Source organism: Ostrea edulis, chromosome 2 (assembly GCF_947568905.1).
Source record: "Ostrea edulis chromosome 2, xbOstEdul1.1, whole genome shotgun sequence".
In the NCBI taxonomy this organism is placed as follows: domain Eukaryota; kingdom Metazoa; phylum Mollusca; class Bivalvia; order Ostreida; family Ostreidae; genus Ostrea; species Ostrea edulis.
The window spans coordinates 37139397-37159572 of record NC_079165.1 but is presented as its reverse complement, the minus strand read 5'-3'; the positions used below and the strand labels follow the sequence as shown (position 1 = coordinate 37159572).

At 33.8% G+C, this 20176-nt stretch overlaps 1 protein-coding gene across 1 annotated transcript in view; it reads right to left on the bottom strand.

Moving 5' to 3' along the window:
* The window catches only part of LOC125680334 (sacsin-like), a 66576-nt gene that overhangs the window by 31872 nt on the left and 14528 nt on the right, over positions 1-20176 (bottom strand). The window contains exons 3-4 of the mRNA XM_048919815.2: positions 15353-15460; positions 9163-9310 (exon numbers count right to left, since the gene is read on the bottom strand). Of these exons, the coding sequence (XP_048775772.2) occupies positions 9163-9310; positions 15353-15460 (256 nt within the window). The remainder of the gene's footprint in view (positions 1-9162; positions 9311-15352; positions 15461-20176) is intronic.

Genomic DNA, 20176 nt, shown 5'->3' with positions numbered 1-20176 from the left:
GGACTATCGGAATATTGGACCGTCGGACTATCGGACCGTCGGAATACTGACCCATCGGAATATCGGACCGTCGGACTATCGGAACCATTGTAGCCGCACCCTATCCCCAAATACCATGAATTGCATTGAACTTGGATCTACGTCAGGATGCTTTCATGTAAATTTGAACTTTTCTGACCCAGTGGTTCTGGGGAGGATTTTTAAAGATTTTCCCTATATATTCGCATATAAAACTTTGATCCCCAATTGTGGGCCCAGTCCTACCCTCGGGGACCATGATTTGAACAAAACTTGAATCTTCACTATGTAAAACTTTGAACAAATCTCAATCTGCTTTATGTCAGGAAGTTCTTATGTAAATGTCAACTTTTCTGGCCCAGTGGTTCTTGAGAAGATTATTAAAGATTTTCCCTAAATCCTCGCAATTAAAACTTTGATCCCTATTGTGGGCCCGGCCCTACCCCGGGGACCATAGTTTGAACAAACTTGAATCTTCACTATGTAAAACTGAAACGGTACCAGTTTTGATGCACCAGATGCGCATTTCGACAAATAATGTCTCTTCAGTGATGTTCAAACCGAAATATTGGAAAACCGAAATAACAATAAATTTGTAAGAACTAAAAAGAAAAACAGAGTGCCAAAGACTGGAGTCAAATTCGTCTAAGGATCAGAGCTATGCATGAGGGAGATAATCCTTAATTTTGAAATAAATTTTAGCACAGCAATTAAATATACATTATGCTCTTCATTTTCATAAGATATAAAATACTATTCGAAGAAACCGGTTTTTTCATGTCCCGCAGTTTTGTTATTTTTCTTGGCAATTAACAATAGAATACATATTGTTGTTTGAAAATTGTCATTTATCAATGACGATTGAAGAAGTTGACAACTTATTTACAACCCCTATAATAGGGAGATCCCCGAGTATCAACACTACAACTCAGACAACCTAAACAAGAATGACATTGGGATCTCCCTAATTTTTATAAATCTTGATAAATACAAACATAATAAAATAGAAAAATAAGGTGGCACCTTAAAATTTTGCCATACAATCCAATGGCAATTGGATTTCCGCCACCCAAGAACAAAATAAATGAAAAACGGTTTAGAGTATCTAATGCACAATAGTAAATATTCTGAACATGCTAAAAGCACTGTACTTGAATAAATTGTTGGAATGACTAGGCCAGCAACACCCTAAGAGTATTCTTACATATTAAAGCAGCATAAATGAAAGCAAAATGGGTAGCAGACATAATCTGACCTACCTTGTACAAAATACATATAAAATTATGGGTAGCAGACATAATCTGACATACCGTGTACAAAATACATATAAAATTATGGGTAGCAGACATAATCTGACTTACTATTCTATGGGAGAGAGAGGAAAAATACATATACAGTAGATGATAAATATGTGTAGCAGACATAATCTGACCTACATTAATATCCTACACTATTCATGAATTAGAGTTAGCAAACTAGGGTGTTCCTTAAACCAGTAGCAGACCTCATCTGACCTACTGCAAGGAACATGTAATTTTAAAGCCTGTAATCTAATATACATATCCCCCGAACAGAATAAACTTGGTATCAAAACTAATCGACTGACATACAGAAGGCTGGAGTTCGTATGTACCGTTTTACTGCATCCGATTTCCATACAATAATATGTCAGAAAACTTTCATATAAATTTCTACTTTCTGGCCTAGTGGTTCTTAAGAAGATTTTTAAGGAAGCTCATTACACTTTTTTTTTTTTATTTAATGGCTCTTTAACACACTTCTTATGAAGTATGATTTCACCATCGAAAGAGTAATACAAGCTCTCAATTATTTTAAATGATTTTTTGTGATTTATCTCGGAATGATAAAAAGGTACTTTGTTTGCCAAAAAGATACCCTAGAGTCCAAACTTCGCTGTGATATGATGCATAATATGAATATTTAAGAAAATATGCCTAAACGACTCAGATAGACGTTCTAATGTTTTAAATCAAAAAATATTTATGAAAATTGAAAATGTTATTTGCTAATATTTTCTTAATTTACGGATAAAATCTTCAAAAAGCATGTCAGTTAGAAAAAGATATATCAGAGAAATACATTCTAAAAAGAAATTGAAATGAAATGGTCAAAATCGGGCTTGATTCAAATTTGAAAAAAATCGTAATATTTCTTATATTACGATTTTTTCAATTTGAATCAAGTCCGATCGAAATAAAAAAAAGTTGTCATAGAGAACATTGTTATCAGAAATTTACATTCCCTTGATGTAAAATAGTTAAAACATTAAACGAATTGATAAAGGGGACTAATTCCTTGATGAACAGTGCATAAAATTGGCAACAATTTGATTATTTTAGTAATTTTTATCAATTTTCATCGGGATCGGTACTTTTTTTGCTCGTTTGAATATAGTGATTAAATCTGAAATTTGATCGTTTCGTTTCAATTTCTTTTTATAATATATTTCTTCGATATATTTCTTTTCTAATTGGCATGTTTTCTTAGATATTCATACCATGCACCAAATCACAGCGACATTTGCACTGAAGAATCTCTTATTTGCAATCAAATCACCTTTTTTATCATTCCATGAAAACTCACAAAAATTCATATAATATAACTGAGAGCTTGCATCACTCCTTTAATGGTGAAATCATACTTCATAAGAGGTGTTTAAACGAGCAATTAAATAAGAGTTTAGTGTAATGACCCCACCCTATTTTGTATTTTCGTGATTATCTCCTCTTTGGAAAGGGTATGGTCCTTCATTTAAACACACTTCAATCACCTTCACCCATGGGTTATGTGTGTCAAGTTTGATTGAAATTGGCCAAATGGTTCTGGAGAAGATGAAAATGTGAAAAGTTTACAGACAGACAACAGACGGACAGACAACTGGTGATCAGAATAGCTCACTAAAGCTCAACTATAGCCTTAAGTGCCACACATAAATACAAATGTGTGAAATTCATCACTTACAGTTGGTGATGTCACTTATATGAGTGATAAACATAAAATTATCATTATCGATGTCTTTTCCAAGTAAATGGCATTCGGAACTTCAAAGTGAAAGGATCTATCTTTATAACGAAGATAAAATGAAATGGAACATGTGCGTAAAAGTGAAAGGAAATTTTCATATCACATCACAGAACCGATATTGAACTAAAAAATATATCTGGATTATCAACTGTGAACATTCAAAGAAAACTACAGTCCACTCAACATTGATATCAGAAAACTTGTTCTGTGGTTGACCAGATAATGTTTTAATCGAAATATTTTTCCTATATAAAATGATCATGAAATTTTCCAAAAACTACGTCAATGTTAAGATCAAACGGTCAACAAATTTAAAACCGTTGGAAAGGTCTTCTAACAAGAAATTTTAAACATGCTTAATATAAAAATGGAACTTCTTAAGGTTTGAAGGACATGGCTTATATTCGAATTTTCTAAAAGTAGGTCAAAGGTCAATGTAGATGTCACCAGGTCAAAGATGTTTGTGTCAATGGAAATGTCTTGACACAAGGAATACACAAACCAAATATGAAAGCTTTACCTTTTAATGGCTTATATGGTGTAAAATATATGACCAAGGTTAATGTGTTTTTAAAGTTCAAAACTAGGTCAAAGGTGAATATCAAGACAAAAAGTCAACAAATCTGGTATCATTGGGAAGAACCTTTCACAAGAAATGCACATGCTAAATATAAAAAACATCGATTCACATTACTTACTATCAAGTGTATTCTATCATTATTAAACAGTTTCACATGAATGAGTATGCATTCAATTATTATTTTATCAAAATCTTCCGAAAGTTTTACATAACAAAAGGTCCATAGGCCTTAACAGTCACCTGAGTATGATATCCCATTATGACAGGGAGTTTAATATTTACAATTAAAGAGGTTCGCATCTGAGATTTGGAGCAATGTCAATTGGAAGTGTATATTTAAATTCTACATTGAAGGAGAATTAGGAAAGTAAACAGAAAAACTGGGGTAGCGACGCTTGTTATTGAGCTACAGTGTTCTAAACACGACCTTTTTGCACTTAAAATTTATTCAATTAAACTTGATTTGTCTGTTGGTGTCAACACAACATAAGCAATACAGATCAATCATTACATAAAATAGATACATAATCATGTCTTCTAACACTACAGTTAAATTTTTTTTATTACTAGTAATAAAAATAAATAATGACCTTTTTGCACTTGATATATAAAAATATCCATGATATCAAATTTGAGAGTTTGAAAGGACATATTTAGAGTAATGTCAGTTTCTAAAATTTTACACATTAATTTTCAAGGTCTTGTATTAAAATTTAAAATGGAACTTTAAAAGTGGGGGTTAAAGACCAAATTTTTTAATTATTGGCGAAAATACTGAATTTTCATACAAGTTTTTGAGTAGATTAATTTAAACTTTTTTAAGAATTGGCTTTCTGTTTGGGAAAATAGATCAACCAAATTACTAAATAACAACATTTGAACTAGTTCCAAGTCTAAACTACTCGTATCATAAATTATAAAACTGAAATATGAGCCCAGGGGTATAAAAATAGAAGATATATTAGATGAAACAGAAAGTCAATATCACGCAGATTTAGAACTTTTTGATTAATCCAATCCTTCCACCACAAATTGTAGTCCCTGTAAAACCCTTTTAAAATTTAAATTGACACATTTTTTCAACTGGATAAGGTTCAGTAATAAATATGTAATATGTTTGCACCAACAGATTCAATATTGAACCAGTAAATACTTAGTTGTACATGTAGCATCCTGCGCAGTTGTGCTCAAAGGCTCAGGACCTAACTTCCTCAAGTCTCAACATGTCCTTTATGCACATGGTTATGCTCTTTCAAAATATGCATACAATTCCTATTCATTTACAGAAGAAGGAAAAATGGAAGTTCAAGCATATAGATAATTTTGACATCCCCCTGACCCATGCATGGTCTGTGAATTTCACAATTTAAGCAGAGGGCATTACTAACATCGAAACTATGCATTTGATTTATCTCCCATGACTGAAAGTAGAGAATAAAATATAATGTGTAATACATTTTTATTACACTGCCAAATGGCCTAAACCTCTGACCCAGGAGACATGAATTTCGCAATTCAGTAGAGAACTTCATTAACATCGTCATAATCATGCATGTAATTACTTATGGTCTGTGCAAGATGTAAAATATACAATATGCGCACTAGTAATGATAAGTTATCTATGACTGAAATGTAAATAAACTTTCCAGTCAGATAAATTATCATTACTATTGTACATATCATATATTTTACATCTTGCACAGACTAAAAGTCGGCTGCGATTTTTTTCAATTTCCCGTAATACCGAGCGAGCGATGACGGACCAAAGGCCCGTCTAAAAGTAACACGTATGTAAAAGTAAAAAAAAAATGAAAAGATTAGCAAATGAATAGAGATATTCTCTACATACGTTCACAGAAAATTTTGTGATCAATATATGGGCACCGCCATTTTGTTTTGTTCATTAGTTACTTCTACAGTTATTTGTATTTTAATTTTGAATGTCAAAAATACAAGACTGACGTGTAATTTGTAATTCAAACAATGCATTTGTCAAAATTGAATGGTAAAAATGATTATTGCTACAGTGTTTAGCCAATTATAGAATATAAAAACAGTAATACGACTAAATATATAAACGAGTTCATGAATTTCTTTAAATAAAAGATATACGAAATATTAACTCATACTTTTTTACCACTTTGTTTTCGTTGATTAATTTTGTTTAGTGTTGACTGTCTTATTTATTACAAACGGGGTGTATTATTGTGTTTATAATTGTTTGATTTCAAAGAGAGAAACAATCGTGGCTAAATGCGATGTCACAATGCCGGGTTTACATTGGCTGGCGTTATATTTCTCGCGGTAAATGAATGGGCGGATCCTGTAGTTATCCTCATAATCATATTCCCCGTTTAATATTTAGATGTTACTGGGCGTTTAGCGCAAGGGGAATTTCATAAATAATATCTTTTTTACAGTGAATTTTAATTTACCGTACTTAAACGAATTATGAACACCAATTACCATTTCATCCTTCGGTCGATCCAACAGTCACAACGTATACACATATTACTTCATCCTGACGTCACAATGATCTTTGTTAAAGCGTAAATATAATTTACTGCTTTTGACCTCAGAGTTAAATTGTTAATAACATGTGTAGCTAAGCAATACTGTCATAACTCTTGAAGATTGAAAAATGAATCCGGTTGAAATCAGTGTGCCAAAAACAGCCTAACAATCGGTATGAAACACGTCTGACAGAATTTGACCCAATGATACTTGTAAGTTGTATTGGCAAATTAGATTTTATAACGACCATAGAATTTGCAAAATGCTGACTTTAAACGAGACTGTTGAAACCCCTGCACCATCAGTTTGTTTGTCAGTTGTCTGCATGGACTCAAAAAACTGATCATACGCAGAACAGGCTCTTGTGTATTAAATCAGTTGAGAGATATAAACACCATATGCCAGTGATAATGGAATATTGCTACATAAATGTGAGAAGTTGACGATGTAGAAGCTGAAATAATTCCGTTTATCATAAAACTGAGTTGTTAGTTTGTCGTTAATATCTATGTTTAATCAAATATCTACGTATGAAGCAGAAGTGGACGACTCTGTGGTGTCTTTTATTTCGAGTTCAAAGAGATACATCAAATCGACATATGAATGAAAATTATTATTCTTGATAGATAAAACGTCGTCGATATATCTAAATGTCGTATTGAAGGCCAAAGCAAAACATTTTTTCTTCTCCTATCTATCTTTTTAAGCACAAAATCATCAACTTCAATGAAATTTGGCTCGTTGATAACTACATACAATGACACTTATCCTTCTGATTGTGTTTAATCTCTTATAATTAACAATAAAACATTGCCTTGCAAAATTTTCTCCAGACTTTCATACTCTGAAGCAACAAGAAGCCCATGGGCCACATCGCTCACCTGAGTCACCTTGGCCCATATCTGAAGACTTTACATATATATTTGCATGTAAAACCTTAGTCCCTATTATGGCCCCAACTACCCCTGGAGGCCACGATTGTTGCAAACTTGAATCTACACTACGTCAGAAAACTTTCATGTAAATGTCAACTTCTTTGATCCATTGGTTCTTGAGAAGAAGATTTTTAAAGATTTTCACTATATCTGTATGTGAAACTTTGACCCCGCCTCCACTTGTGGCCCCATCCTACCCACCGGGGCCATGATTTGAACAAACTTGAATCTGCACGATGTCAGAAAGTTTTCTTGTAAATATCAGCTTTTCTGACTCAGTGGTTATTGAGAAGAAGATTTTAACAATATATTTGTATGTAAAACTTTGATCCCCCTTGTGACCCCATCCTAACCCCGGGCCCATGATTTGAACAAACTTGAATGTACACTATGTCAGAAAGTTTTCATGTAAAAATCAGATTTTCTGGCTCAGTGGTTCTTGAGAAGATTTTCCCTATATATTTGTATGTAAAACTTTGATCCCCTATTGTGGCCCCATCCAACCCCCGGGGCCAATGATTTGAACAAACTTGAATATGCACTATGTCAGAACGTTTTCTTGTAAATATTAGCTTTTCTGACTCAGTGGTTATTGAGAAGAAGATTTTAACAATATATTTGTATGTAAAACTTTGATCCCCCTTGTGGCCCCATCCTACCTCCGGGGCTCATGATTTGAACAAACTTGAATCTGCACTATATCAGAAAAGTTTCATGTAAAAATCAGCTTTTCTGGCTTAGTGGTTCTTGAGAAGAAGATTTTAAAGATTTTTCCTATATATTTGTATGTAAAACTTTGATCCCCTATTGTGGCCCCATCCAACCCCCGGGGCCCATGATTTGAACAAACTTGAATCTGCATTATGTCAGAAAGTTTTCATGTAAAAATCAGCTTTTCTGGCTCAGTGGTTCTTGAGAAGAAGATTTTAAAAGATATTTCCTATATATTTGTATGTAAAACTTTAATCCCCTATTTTGGCCCCATCCAACCCCCCGGGGCCCATGATTTGAACAAACTTGAATGTACACTATGTCAGGAAGCTTTCATGTAAATCTCAGCTTTTTTGGTTTAGTGGTTCTTGAAACGAAGAGTTTTAAAGATTTTTCCTATATATTTGTATGTAAAACTTTGATCCCCTATTGTGGCCCCATCCAACCCCCGGGGCCCATGATTTGAACAAACTTGAATCTGCACTATGTCAGAAAGTTTTCTTGTAAATATTAGCTTTTCTGACTCAGTGGTTATTGAGAAGAAGATTTTAACTATACATTTGTATGTAAACCTTTGATCCCCCTTGTGGCCCCATCCTACCTCCGGGGCCCATGATTTGAACAAACTTGAATCTGCACTATATCAGAAAGTTTTCATGTAAAAATCAGCTTTTCTGGCTCAGTGGTTCTTGAGAAGAAGATTTTTAAAGATTTTTCCTATATATTTGTATGTGAAACTTTGATCCCCTATTTTGGCCCCATCCAACCCCTGGGGCCCATGATTTGAACAAACTTGAATCTGCATTATGTCAGGAAGCTTTCATGTAAGCTTTTCTGGCTTAGTGGTTCTTGAGAAGAAGATTTTTAAAGTTTTTCCCTATATATTTGTATGTAAAATTTTTATTCCCCCTTGTGGCCCCATTCTACCCCGGGGGCCATGATTTGAACAAACTTGAATCTGCTATATATCAGGAAGCTTTCAGGTAAATTTCAGCTTTTCTGGCCCAGTGGTTCTTGAGAAGAAGATTTTTAAATGACCCCACCCCATTTTTGCATTTTTGTGATTATCTCCCCTTTGAAAGGGACATGGCCCTTCATTTGAACAAACCTGAAAGCCCTTTACCCAAGCATGCTTTTGGTCAAGTTTGGTTGAAATTGGCCCAGTCGTTCTGGAGAAGAAGTCGAAAATGTGAAAAGTTTACAGACGGACAGAGTGACAGACGGATATACGGACGGACGGACGACGGACAAAATGTGATCAGAAAAGCTCACTTGAACCTTCGGTTCAGGTGAGCTAAAAAACCTTATATCAAGCATGGGTTGAATTTTTTTTTATTTCTATGACTTCAATGTCTTTACCTGTTACATGAAACACAGATTTGAATCCAATTCCAAATTTTCCAATTTTGAGTGGATTGTCTTGTTTGTCGCTCTTTCTGACCATTGTAAGTCCCTCCCAGTCTTTCTCCTCAAATACTGAGTCATTGTAGAAGCACAGAGCAGGGCCCTGAAAATAAAATAATATTAGATAAATGGGTGGATGTTTAAACCATAATTATTTCAGTTGTAAAATTAGTATCAGTAGAAATTATTGTAACATCTCCATATAGTGAATCAGAAAAGAATTAGGAAACATTAATTATAACAAGAAGCCCATGTGGCCTATCGCTCACCTGAGCCACCTTGGCACTACCGTTGTTCAAGGTCAACACATAAGTATAACAAAGTCTTGCCATGAAAAATCTATATACAAAATATGAAAATCCTACCCTAGATAGTTCAGGAGATCTTAAATAGGTCAGGTTTTTCTTGAAGTATGTCAAACTCCAAGGTCAAAATATCAAACACCATTGTGTCACAATGTCTTGCCATAAAGGATCTCTATACAAAATATGAAAGGCCAATTTAAAATAGTTCCAGAAATACTTCATGTCATATTTTTGCAAAAGAAAGTCAAACTCAGTGCTCAATGTCACAAGGTCAAAGGATATGATGTGAAATAAAAGGTCTTGCCATAAGAAATTTACATTCAAAGAGTTTGTTTATTAAATCTTGGTACGAAAAAGGTGTTAAAAATGTTGTTGATTTTCTAGATGAAAAGGGTGCATTCCTGTCAAGAGAAAATTTTGCAAAGAAAATTGATATTGGATATGTATGAAAGTTGAAGATAACGAACAGTGATCAATCTCATAACTCCTACAAGCAATACAAAATAGTTAGGCAAACACGGATCCCTGGACACACCAGAGGTGGGATCAGGTGCCTAGGAGGAGTAAGAATTCCTGTCGACCGGTCACACCCGCCGCGAGCCGTATAACCTGATGAGGTAAACGGAGTTATCCGCAGTCAAAATCAGTGTGCCGAGAGCGGCTTAACAATCGGTATGAAACACGTCAGACAGGATTTGACCCAATGATAGGTTGTATTGACGAACTAGATCGTTATAACGACCATAGAATTTTGGGAAATGCTGACTTCAATCGAGACTGTTGAAACCCCTGCACCATCAACTTGTTTGTCAGTAGCTTACCTCGATTTAAAAACTGACTATACGCAGAACAAGCTCTTGCATATCGAATTAGTTGAGATATATAAACACCATATGCAGGTGTTAATGGAATATTGCTACATAAATATGGAAAGTTGACTATGGAGAAGCTGAAATCATCCCGTTTGTCATACAATTGAGTTGTAAGTATGCCGTTAATGTCTACCTTCAATAAAATATCTAAGTAGAAAGCAGAAGTGGACGAATCTGTGGTGTCCTTTATTTCGAGCTCACAGGGATATATCAAATCGACATATGAATGAAAGTTATTATTGTTAATAGACAAAACGTCATCGATATATTGAAATGTCGAATTGAAGGCTACAGCGAGTGATTTTTTCTTCTCACGTAGGAGTTTTTGAATAAATTCTGCTTCATATGAATGTAGAAACAGGTCAGCTAACAAAGGAGCACAATTCGTGCCCATGGGAATTCCAACAGACTGCTGGAAGACCTGATCACCAAAGAGCACGGAGATATTGTCAATGAGGAACTCTAGCATATTTTTTATTTCAACTTCAGAGTACTTGTGCGTGGAATCACAGTGGTGGTTATAACTACAAAGTAAGTTTGTGAATGACTGATCACTAGATATGAATATTTCCGTTTTCCATTTTTGTTGAAGAAGCAGCTGTCTATGTTGTCAAAAGGTCTAGTCTTTAATTCATCGTGAGGAATGGTCGTGTATGTGTTGAAAAGTCTTGGTTTTAATGTTATTGATTTGGGAAAAATTCTGCGATTTCAAGTTTATTCAGAGTTCTTTAGAATTTTTTAGAATCCAAATTTGATTAACACCACTTCTGGCATAAGTAGTCGCACAGTAAGTTTGAAGTTTCTCCTTCACAGCTATTAATATTTTCGTGAGGAGCAAAGATAGGGGCTTGGTAGAGCACTTACTGGGTCCAACAATGCATCTTTGTTTGCAAGGGTTTTTATGTAGTTTAGGAATCCAGTATAGGTACGGTAATTCGTATTCATTCGGGATATTAAAAATCTGTCTAACACTGAAGCATGGTTGTGAAGAATTTCATCTTTTAAAAGGACAGTTGGACTATAAGTACGATTACCAAAAGTGAAATTAATGCCAAGTTCGTTGAAAATACAGTTGTAAAAATGAGCCTTACAAACAAAGACAATGTTGTTACTAGCTTTGTCAGCTGGAACCAAAACATATTCCTCATGTAACCTATCTAATTCTTTTACCACTTCCGGTTTACTAAACACAGAAGGTTAGATGGTACGTACTTTTGTTTTCATATGTCTAATACGGGATTTTAATATTCTTCTTATGCTTATAATCAATTCTGACAATGTATCAAGTTCTTCTTTTTCATATTTAGCCCATCGTTTGGCATAATCTTCGACATAATTCATAATAGAGATGAAGTTCTGCCGCCAATTAAAAGACCGAGGTTCTCTGTATTTAGGACCTTTTTAGAATAAGTGATTTGAGGTCCTCATTTTCAACTATATCAACATCACCAGTAATGACATGTCCAGCTGGACTATAGTTGAAAGAAGATGAAGAACAAGACCACGTTGGTGGATTACGTATAAGATGGTCTATACCTAGGCACTGCAAAGATTGTTTATAATTAAAAAGTTTGGATGCAATAGTACAAGTATAGCTGTAGGAAATACAGGGTGTAGACTTGAACTTGAAATAAGTTGGAATACACGACTGAACCCTTTTATGACGAAGAATGTTGCTTATGTTGACGGTATATATTCCTTTATTTGAGCTTAAGGAACTGGCGGCATTTTCAGTTCTTGGCTGATGGCACTTTAACACCGTTGGTGTATCACACTAGAGGGCAATTACATCGAACAAGAGGTGGATCTCAACCGGAAATAAGTTAGGATGGTTACTTATTGACTCGACCTCGTATGATGAGTAAATAAAACTTGATTATTAGGACCTCAAAATTAACTGTTCGCAATAATCGAAAACATAATGCACTATATCAATGACAGAGAACAAGAGTACCGCAAACGGTATAATATACGCCCGTCGGACAGTGAAATTTAACCTGGAAGCATATTGTGCACTCTGACTTGATACAACACACATTCTGAATAGAAAAGCCTTAAAGTGGGTCATGGTGCACCAATCCATCTGACATTTGAACACATTATATATTTCTCTGAGAGTGAGATTGAAATAAATTTCGATGCGATAAAATTTAGAAATTCATTTCAAAATTTTAAAGGATTATCTCCCTCATGCATAGCTCTTATCCTTAGACGAATTTGGCTCCAGTTTTTAGCACTCTAGTTTTCCTTTTAGCTCCTACAAGTTTATTGTTATTTCGAATTTCCAAAATTTCGGCTTGAGTATCACTGAAGAGACATTATTTGTCGAAATGCGCATCTGGTGCATCAAAATTGATACCGTATAAGTTTTACATATATCTATGAGGAAACCATTTGATCTACTTTTAGCCCTAAAGTAGGTCATGGTGCACGCACCAATTAAGTTGAAATGTGAACTGATTATGTATTTCTCTGAAAGTCATGTTGTGACTAAATTTCAGAGCAATACCTGTGACCATACAAAAAAAAACACTCTGGAAAGCTGTTTCACCTACTTCTACCCCTAAAATACTGTATGTCATAGTGCGCCAATCCAGCTGAAACGTCAACTGCACTTGTCTTCCTCCGAGAGGAAGCCTTCGACTAAATGTCGGGGCAATATTTGTATCCGTAATGAAAAAAAATCAAAAAACTGTCTGATCTATTTTTAGTCCAAAAGTAGGTCAAGGATTGACCAATCCAGCTGATATGCAAATTAAACTTGTATTCCTATGAAAGGAAGATTATGTGTAAATTCCAGGGCAATATCTGTATCTGTGACGAAACAAAGTCCGGAAAACTGTTTGACCTACTTATAGCCCTAAAGTAGGTCAAGGATGAACCAATCCAGCTGAAACCCAAACTCACTCTTACAATACGGAAAAAAGTCCGGAAAACATTACCTCGGACGGACAGCCAGCCACCCGGACAGACGCACGGACAGCGCCGTAACAATACGTCCCGTGTAATGACGGGCGTGTAAAAACTGTTATATTGTAAACAGTGACTTAATTTCCTGAACATTGCCAGGTACTGTACAACCTAATTTCGGTAAAATGTTTTGACCTTCAAATTATACGGCGCAAACTTCCCAGAACATTCCCGGACCACTCAATATCTGATATATTAGACTTTTTTAAACTTATTAAATAGTTTCAAGATTTTTGTCATCATAGATCATTAATTGTGTTTATCCATGTGTTTGTACATAACAGTAACTGTTAATGAATTAATACAAAAAGTGACTTCTATAATCACGGAAAAATTTAAGAACATCGAAAATATCAGATGATTATCAATGTGTCAGATCTTTGGTCTCAAGAGGGTTGTCCTGTATATATATATATATATATATATATATATATATATAGTTTGTAAAAAAGAATTCAGTAATTTGATACAGTAAATACATCCAATATTAAAAGTCAAGAAACACAAGACTCGAATAATATTTCACTGTTAGCGCTCTCGGCTTTAATGCTTTATTCGAGTTTTGAGTATCTTGACTTTTATTATTGGAGATATATATATATATATATATATATATATATATATATATATATATATATATATAGAACGCCGAAAATAACTCAACCAGATTCATTTTCAATTTTCAAGAGTTATGACATTATTGCTTAGTTACACATTATAGATTTAACAAGATGTACTGTGAGCAATGGTCACTAAGAATACCCCCCGTTTACCCCAATCTCCCAAAGGGTGTTGTTAATAGGTATAAATTACCTCTTTCCTGAGTGTAAAAATATGGTATGCCTTTGTAGAAGAAAATGGAAGATATAGTCCGAACACAAATCCATGGCATAAACCTATAATTTTGACCTTGAGATCAAAGGTCAATTTCATAAAGAGATCATGAATGTACATGACACATTAGTTTCACGGTGATACACCCATGTCTTATGGTATGACTATGTCAAAACCCTATAATCAATTTTGACCTTGAGGTCAAAATTCAAGGTCATATAGAGGTCATGAAGGTACATGACACATCGTCTCATGGTGATACACTCATGTGGCAAATAAGGTATGCCTATGTCAAAGAACAAAGAAGTTATGGTTCGGACACGAATCCATTGTAAAAAAAAACAACCTTTAATTTTGACCATGAGGTCAAGGGTCAAGGTCATATAGAGGTCATGAAGGTACTCGACACATCGTCTCATGGTAATCTATCTGTGTGCCAAATATGGTGTGCCTAAGTCAAAGAACAAAGAAGCTATGGCCCGGACACGAATCTGCACAGACAGACGGACGGACGGACGGACAGACAGACAGACAGAGTGATTCCTATATACCCCCAGAACTTCGTTCGGAGGGTAAAACAAACAATCCAGTGAAACATTAATTTTGTAATTCAAAGCATCTTCATTTTGTACAATCACAAATTTTAACTTTTAAATGACACATTTTACCTAAAGTATACTTGAAATGTGATATACATAATAAATTTGGATCAATATCCATTTATTTTGAAAAATTCGTAAACAATAACACACATCAATCTTTGTTTTCAAAACAAATACTAAACTCTCTATAATGAGCTTCTGTCACGATGAATAACCTTAATTTTTTTGTGAAACCTTCTAAACATAGTAGACTATAGATTTGTATCATTTAAGTGAACAACAAAATCTTGGAGGGAAATCGTGAATCAGTCCCTTTAAGACCCCAAAAGGACAGGTAAAACAAAATTCACAATTTTGTTCCCCCAACTCAATCAACAACATCTTTGAAGAAATTTGTCAATGCACTTTCTATGAGGAAGTAAAACGTGTTCAAAAGGTAACAAAAGATGGAAGATACACGACAAACAAAGGCTGAGCTCGGACATCTGGTCACCCGAGTGATTTATTTTTTTTAAAGGTTTATTCTGATCTAAAACATTCTGGTCATAGAGCTGTAACTTACCGATAAATACTTTCGGTATGCATCCGGCAGATGGTCAGATTTGGAGGAGGGACAAAATCCAATTTTAACCACACGAGCACCTGCATCTTCTGCATTTTGTAGCAATTCCTAATATAAAAGTACACAATGTTTGATTATGCCGCATATATAATTACATGTAACTATACTGACAAATACAATTTACTTAACTATCTCATATGTGTGATGTACATTATAATTGGATAAATAATAACTTAATACAATACCAATTGAATTAACATTTTCACTTGTTGAGTGCACCTTGCATGAAGCTATAAATCTCTAATGTGAGAGAATAGGAATAGGATGAAATACAAAGATGATAAGTTTGAGATGAATAGATCATAAATCATAATATTGACAATGACAATATCTTTATTCTCTTAAACTGAATTGCAGTATAGAGAAATAAACAAAATGAACATAATATAAATGTACATGTAAGTCGTACAATTTGATTTTAAAAAGAGAAAAAAAAACCAAATGCACTAGAATATAATGTTGTGCGTGAATGGATTGATTAACCTGAAGAATACACTCAATCAGAAATGATTTCGATGAATTTACTTAAAAATTAATTAATTAACTTCTGTTTTGTGTTTTAAAAAGTTGCTCAAATTTATAAATATTTGGTTTTTTGTAGTAATGATTTTTGTTGTCTTGAATACAAAAGAGTTACACATCATGGCAGCCTCTATAGATCGCGGGAATTTAAATTTTTGACGTTTTCAAATTAGTACTGAAGCATATCTAGGCTATATATCAACAGAATTGTATGACAAATCTTTATCATATGATTAATCCTATCATTTATCATGTAAAAGTCTTTTGGGTTGCCTTTCCCTTTAAATTGTCTACCGTTGCGTTTAATAATGCGAACACGATTTCGATTTTTATAACGAAAGTTATATTTTTAACATAGCAACCGGTGAACGAGGTAGTATTCAAGCATTATTGAATCTCACTTTCTCTCACACATGTGCAGAAATTGCTGCTTGTAATTACTTCCAACTCGCATTGGAAGAGGTTCGTCGAATTTACCGAGGAAAAGGTTATTTCTGCCTCCATGGTTACGGGTATGGGGAGCCGTTGGGACAATACATGTAGAAGAAAAAGCTAACTGAAGTATACCGTACACCTAATTCGGAGCCGATTAATATCACCCAAATGAAATAAATCGTGAAAACTCAGTAAAATGTTACTATAACAATAATTACTTATATAATGTTGAGGCAATGTTTTACAAAATAGTGTAAAATATTGATATAAGAAAACAACATACATGTAAAATATAGTTATATGCATGCTTAACATGCAAGTTGATTAATGCAACATAGTTACTTTGCATGCACTGCATGTACATATATTTTGTGTGGATTTTATGCATTGATAGATTTGACGACTAATTCTCTCATTATGCAGTGCAATTGGGTTTTCTCCCCTTTGTTTTCTTTTGTCATTTGTTTCTGTGATTTTGGACTTTGTGCATCATAATGTTTGTCTTTGTGTCCAAATTGATTGCGTAAATATTGGTTGATTGGATTGGTTGATATTAAGTTTGGTTTGTTATTTATTTATGCTTATAGTAAAAACGCTGTTTATGTAATGTGCATGTTGTAGTAGTCTGGTTCTCGTTAATCCTTTGCTGATTTTTTAAAAAGACGAACTTTGAAATGCTGGTTCTTTGTTTTATATGCTTTAAGTATACGCAATGATGAAGCGGATGAAAGTAAATGATGTTGAATTACATGTATTTTTGATTATTTTTCTTCATCCGGGTCTATGGAGCGCCAAATCAACATAAACTCAAATAATTGAAGATATCTTCAATTATTTGAAGATATCATCAATTCAATTATTGCTCTCTTTAATTGAATTAATGTGCGCATTAAATCAATTATTGCTCTCATCAATTGAGTTAATGCGCACATCAATTGAATTAATGAGAGCAATAATTGATTTAATGCGCGCATTAATTCAATTATTGCTCTCTTCAATTCAATAGATGCGCGCATTAATTCAATTAATGACAGCAATAATAGATTTGATGTGCGCATTAATTCAATTATTGCTCTCTTCAATTCATTTGATGAGAGCATCAATTTAGTAGAAATATTGCTCGCAATAATTAATTTAGAGCTCGGTATAAATAATTTGATGATCTCTTTAATTCAATTGAAGATATCCTTAAATCATTTACAATGGTTTTGTATAAGGAATTAATGCGCGCATCAATTCTTTTAAAGAGAGCAACAATTCAATTAAAGATATCATTAATTCAATTGTGGATATGTTGAATTGAAGATATCTTTAATTATATAGTTGCTCTCTCTAAAAGAATTATTGCTCTCTTCAAATGAATTAAAGATATCATTAATTCAATTGAAGAGAGCAATAATTGAATTAATGCGCGCATTAAATCAATTATTGCTCTCATCAAATGAATTAATGCGCGCATCAATTCAATTATTGCTCTCATCAATTGATTTAATGCGTGCATTATATCAATTATTGCTCTCTTCAATTGAATTGTAGCGTGCATCAATTCAATTGTTGATATCATTAATTCATTTGAAGAGATCATTAATTCAATTAAAGGGCGCTTCAAATCAGCTGAAGAATTAATGCTCTCATCAATTCAATTAATACGCGCAATAATTCAGAATTGAAGATATCATTAATTATTTGAAGAGATCTTTAATTCAATTGTTGCGCTCATCAAATGAATTGATGATATCTTCAATACGCTCCATACGGGTCCCATGGGGATCTGGTCCTCGGTACCCCTTGCTTATCGTAAAAGGTAACTAAATGGGGCGGTACTTCGGATGAGACCGCTAAAAGCAAGATCCCGTGTCACAGCAAGTTTGGCACAATAAAGATCCCTCCCTGCTCAAAGGCCATAAGTGCCGAGCATAGGTTTCCACATGAGTGAAAGGTTATCAAGAGGATCGTTAAACAATATACAATCAATCAATCTACATTCGGCAACAATTCCTACACAACAAATTTATACGAAATATGGTTGTATTATCTATTCATTTATTTTGTTTTAGAAAATAGAATATTCAGAAACACACGCTAGAATGATCATATTAGGAAGCCGTGTTCTCCTTTCCTTTTCATTGTTTGTTGTTTGTTGGACTTTCGTAGCTGAAATAATCTAATCTTGGTAAATTTTCAATAACGACGTCACAATCTGTTTTACCCTCAGCACAGAAAATTTGTGATATACCACTCCATGCAATTAAAAGAAGCACACTTTTTAAAACTTAAAATCCGCACAAAATGTCTGACTGTTTTAAAGTTATTTCTTTCCCTTCAAATTTTGAGACGAAAAAAAAACAACAAAACAAAAAAACCCAACCCCACAACCAATGTATTCATATTATTAAAACGTACATCGCTACATAGGTTACATGTACAATAGGATTAATCTTTTGGACGTCTAGTTTACACCGGTGTGTTGTTGTTTAAACCACAAGAAAATTTAAAAAAACAAGCCTTCACAATTACTCAATATCCAACAAGGAAAGATATCTAAAAGTACCTCTACTCTGTTCCACGAAAACGGGACAATTATATTTGCACATTATGTATCAATTACTTCATTAAATGCTCCAAAAATCCAAAACCTTTCACAAGGAAATCGTAAAGTATATTGAAACAAACGGTACAATCAGTGAATTAAATTTTCCAATGTATCAGGCAGTGATATAGAAGATTGCTTAAAAATCCAAAATGACTACAAGAATATTAAAAATTGCACTGCATAAACTTACATACACAAATGTAAAAGTAATTTCTTACATATATAATTTACATTAGGTTACATAGTAGATTCTGACGATTCAGCAGCATAAGATAAAATACCCTCTTAAAAATAGCTTGTATTTGAAATTTTGTGTTTTTGACTTGTTATACACTAGACTGATTCGAAAGGAGTGCATTTTTATTAGTAAATTTATCGATGCATTTTACCAATTTACATGTACATGTAAGTTGCAGTTTAATCAAACTAGCATTTTTCTGTTTGACTTCGTTAGAACGTCTCTATCGAACACATTTCAACTTTGATTTTTCTTGAATAATCAACCAACAGCGTTATATTTAATAACACAAATAGAAGAGGAACAATTACAGATTCAATTCAAAATTTTCATTTATATCAAACGATAACGGGGATCAACACCAAGTCTCAAATACATTGATGGAACACTGAACCTTGTCGTTATTTTCACGATTTAAGATATATTGTGACACGAGTAAAACAAATTCACCAGAAGTGTACATACCAGGGATTTATCCAGCTTTTAGATGCTACTACCCATTTCATATTTAAGGGGAATTTTTGAGAATGCAGTCGTGAGGCTTCCAGGGGAGAAAGTGGGGTGGAGGACATCCTCAGATTATAATATCTCAAAACTGGCATAAGAATTGATTGATTATTTATTCTTATCTATGTTGCAAGACTTTGATAATTATAGAAAATGACTTAAAATATGTATATACAAATGATTTTTGTTAAAATTCTCATACAATTTTGTGTAGTTTCTATGATTGAAGGGGAATTTTTACCTGAGAAGGGGAAATATTCATTAGTTGTCAAAGGGGAAAGGTACCCTTTACAGGTAGTAAAACAGTCTAGATAAATCTCTGCATACATGTATGGATACTTAGTTTTTCTTCAATTGCCGAAACGGCTCTCCATACCCGTAACCATGCAGGCAGAAATAACCTTTTCCTCGGTAAATTCGACGAACCTCTTCCAATACGAGTTGAAAGTTATTACATGCAGCAATTTCA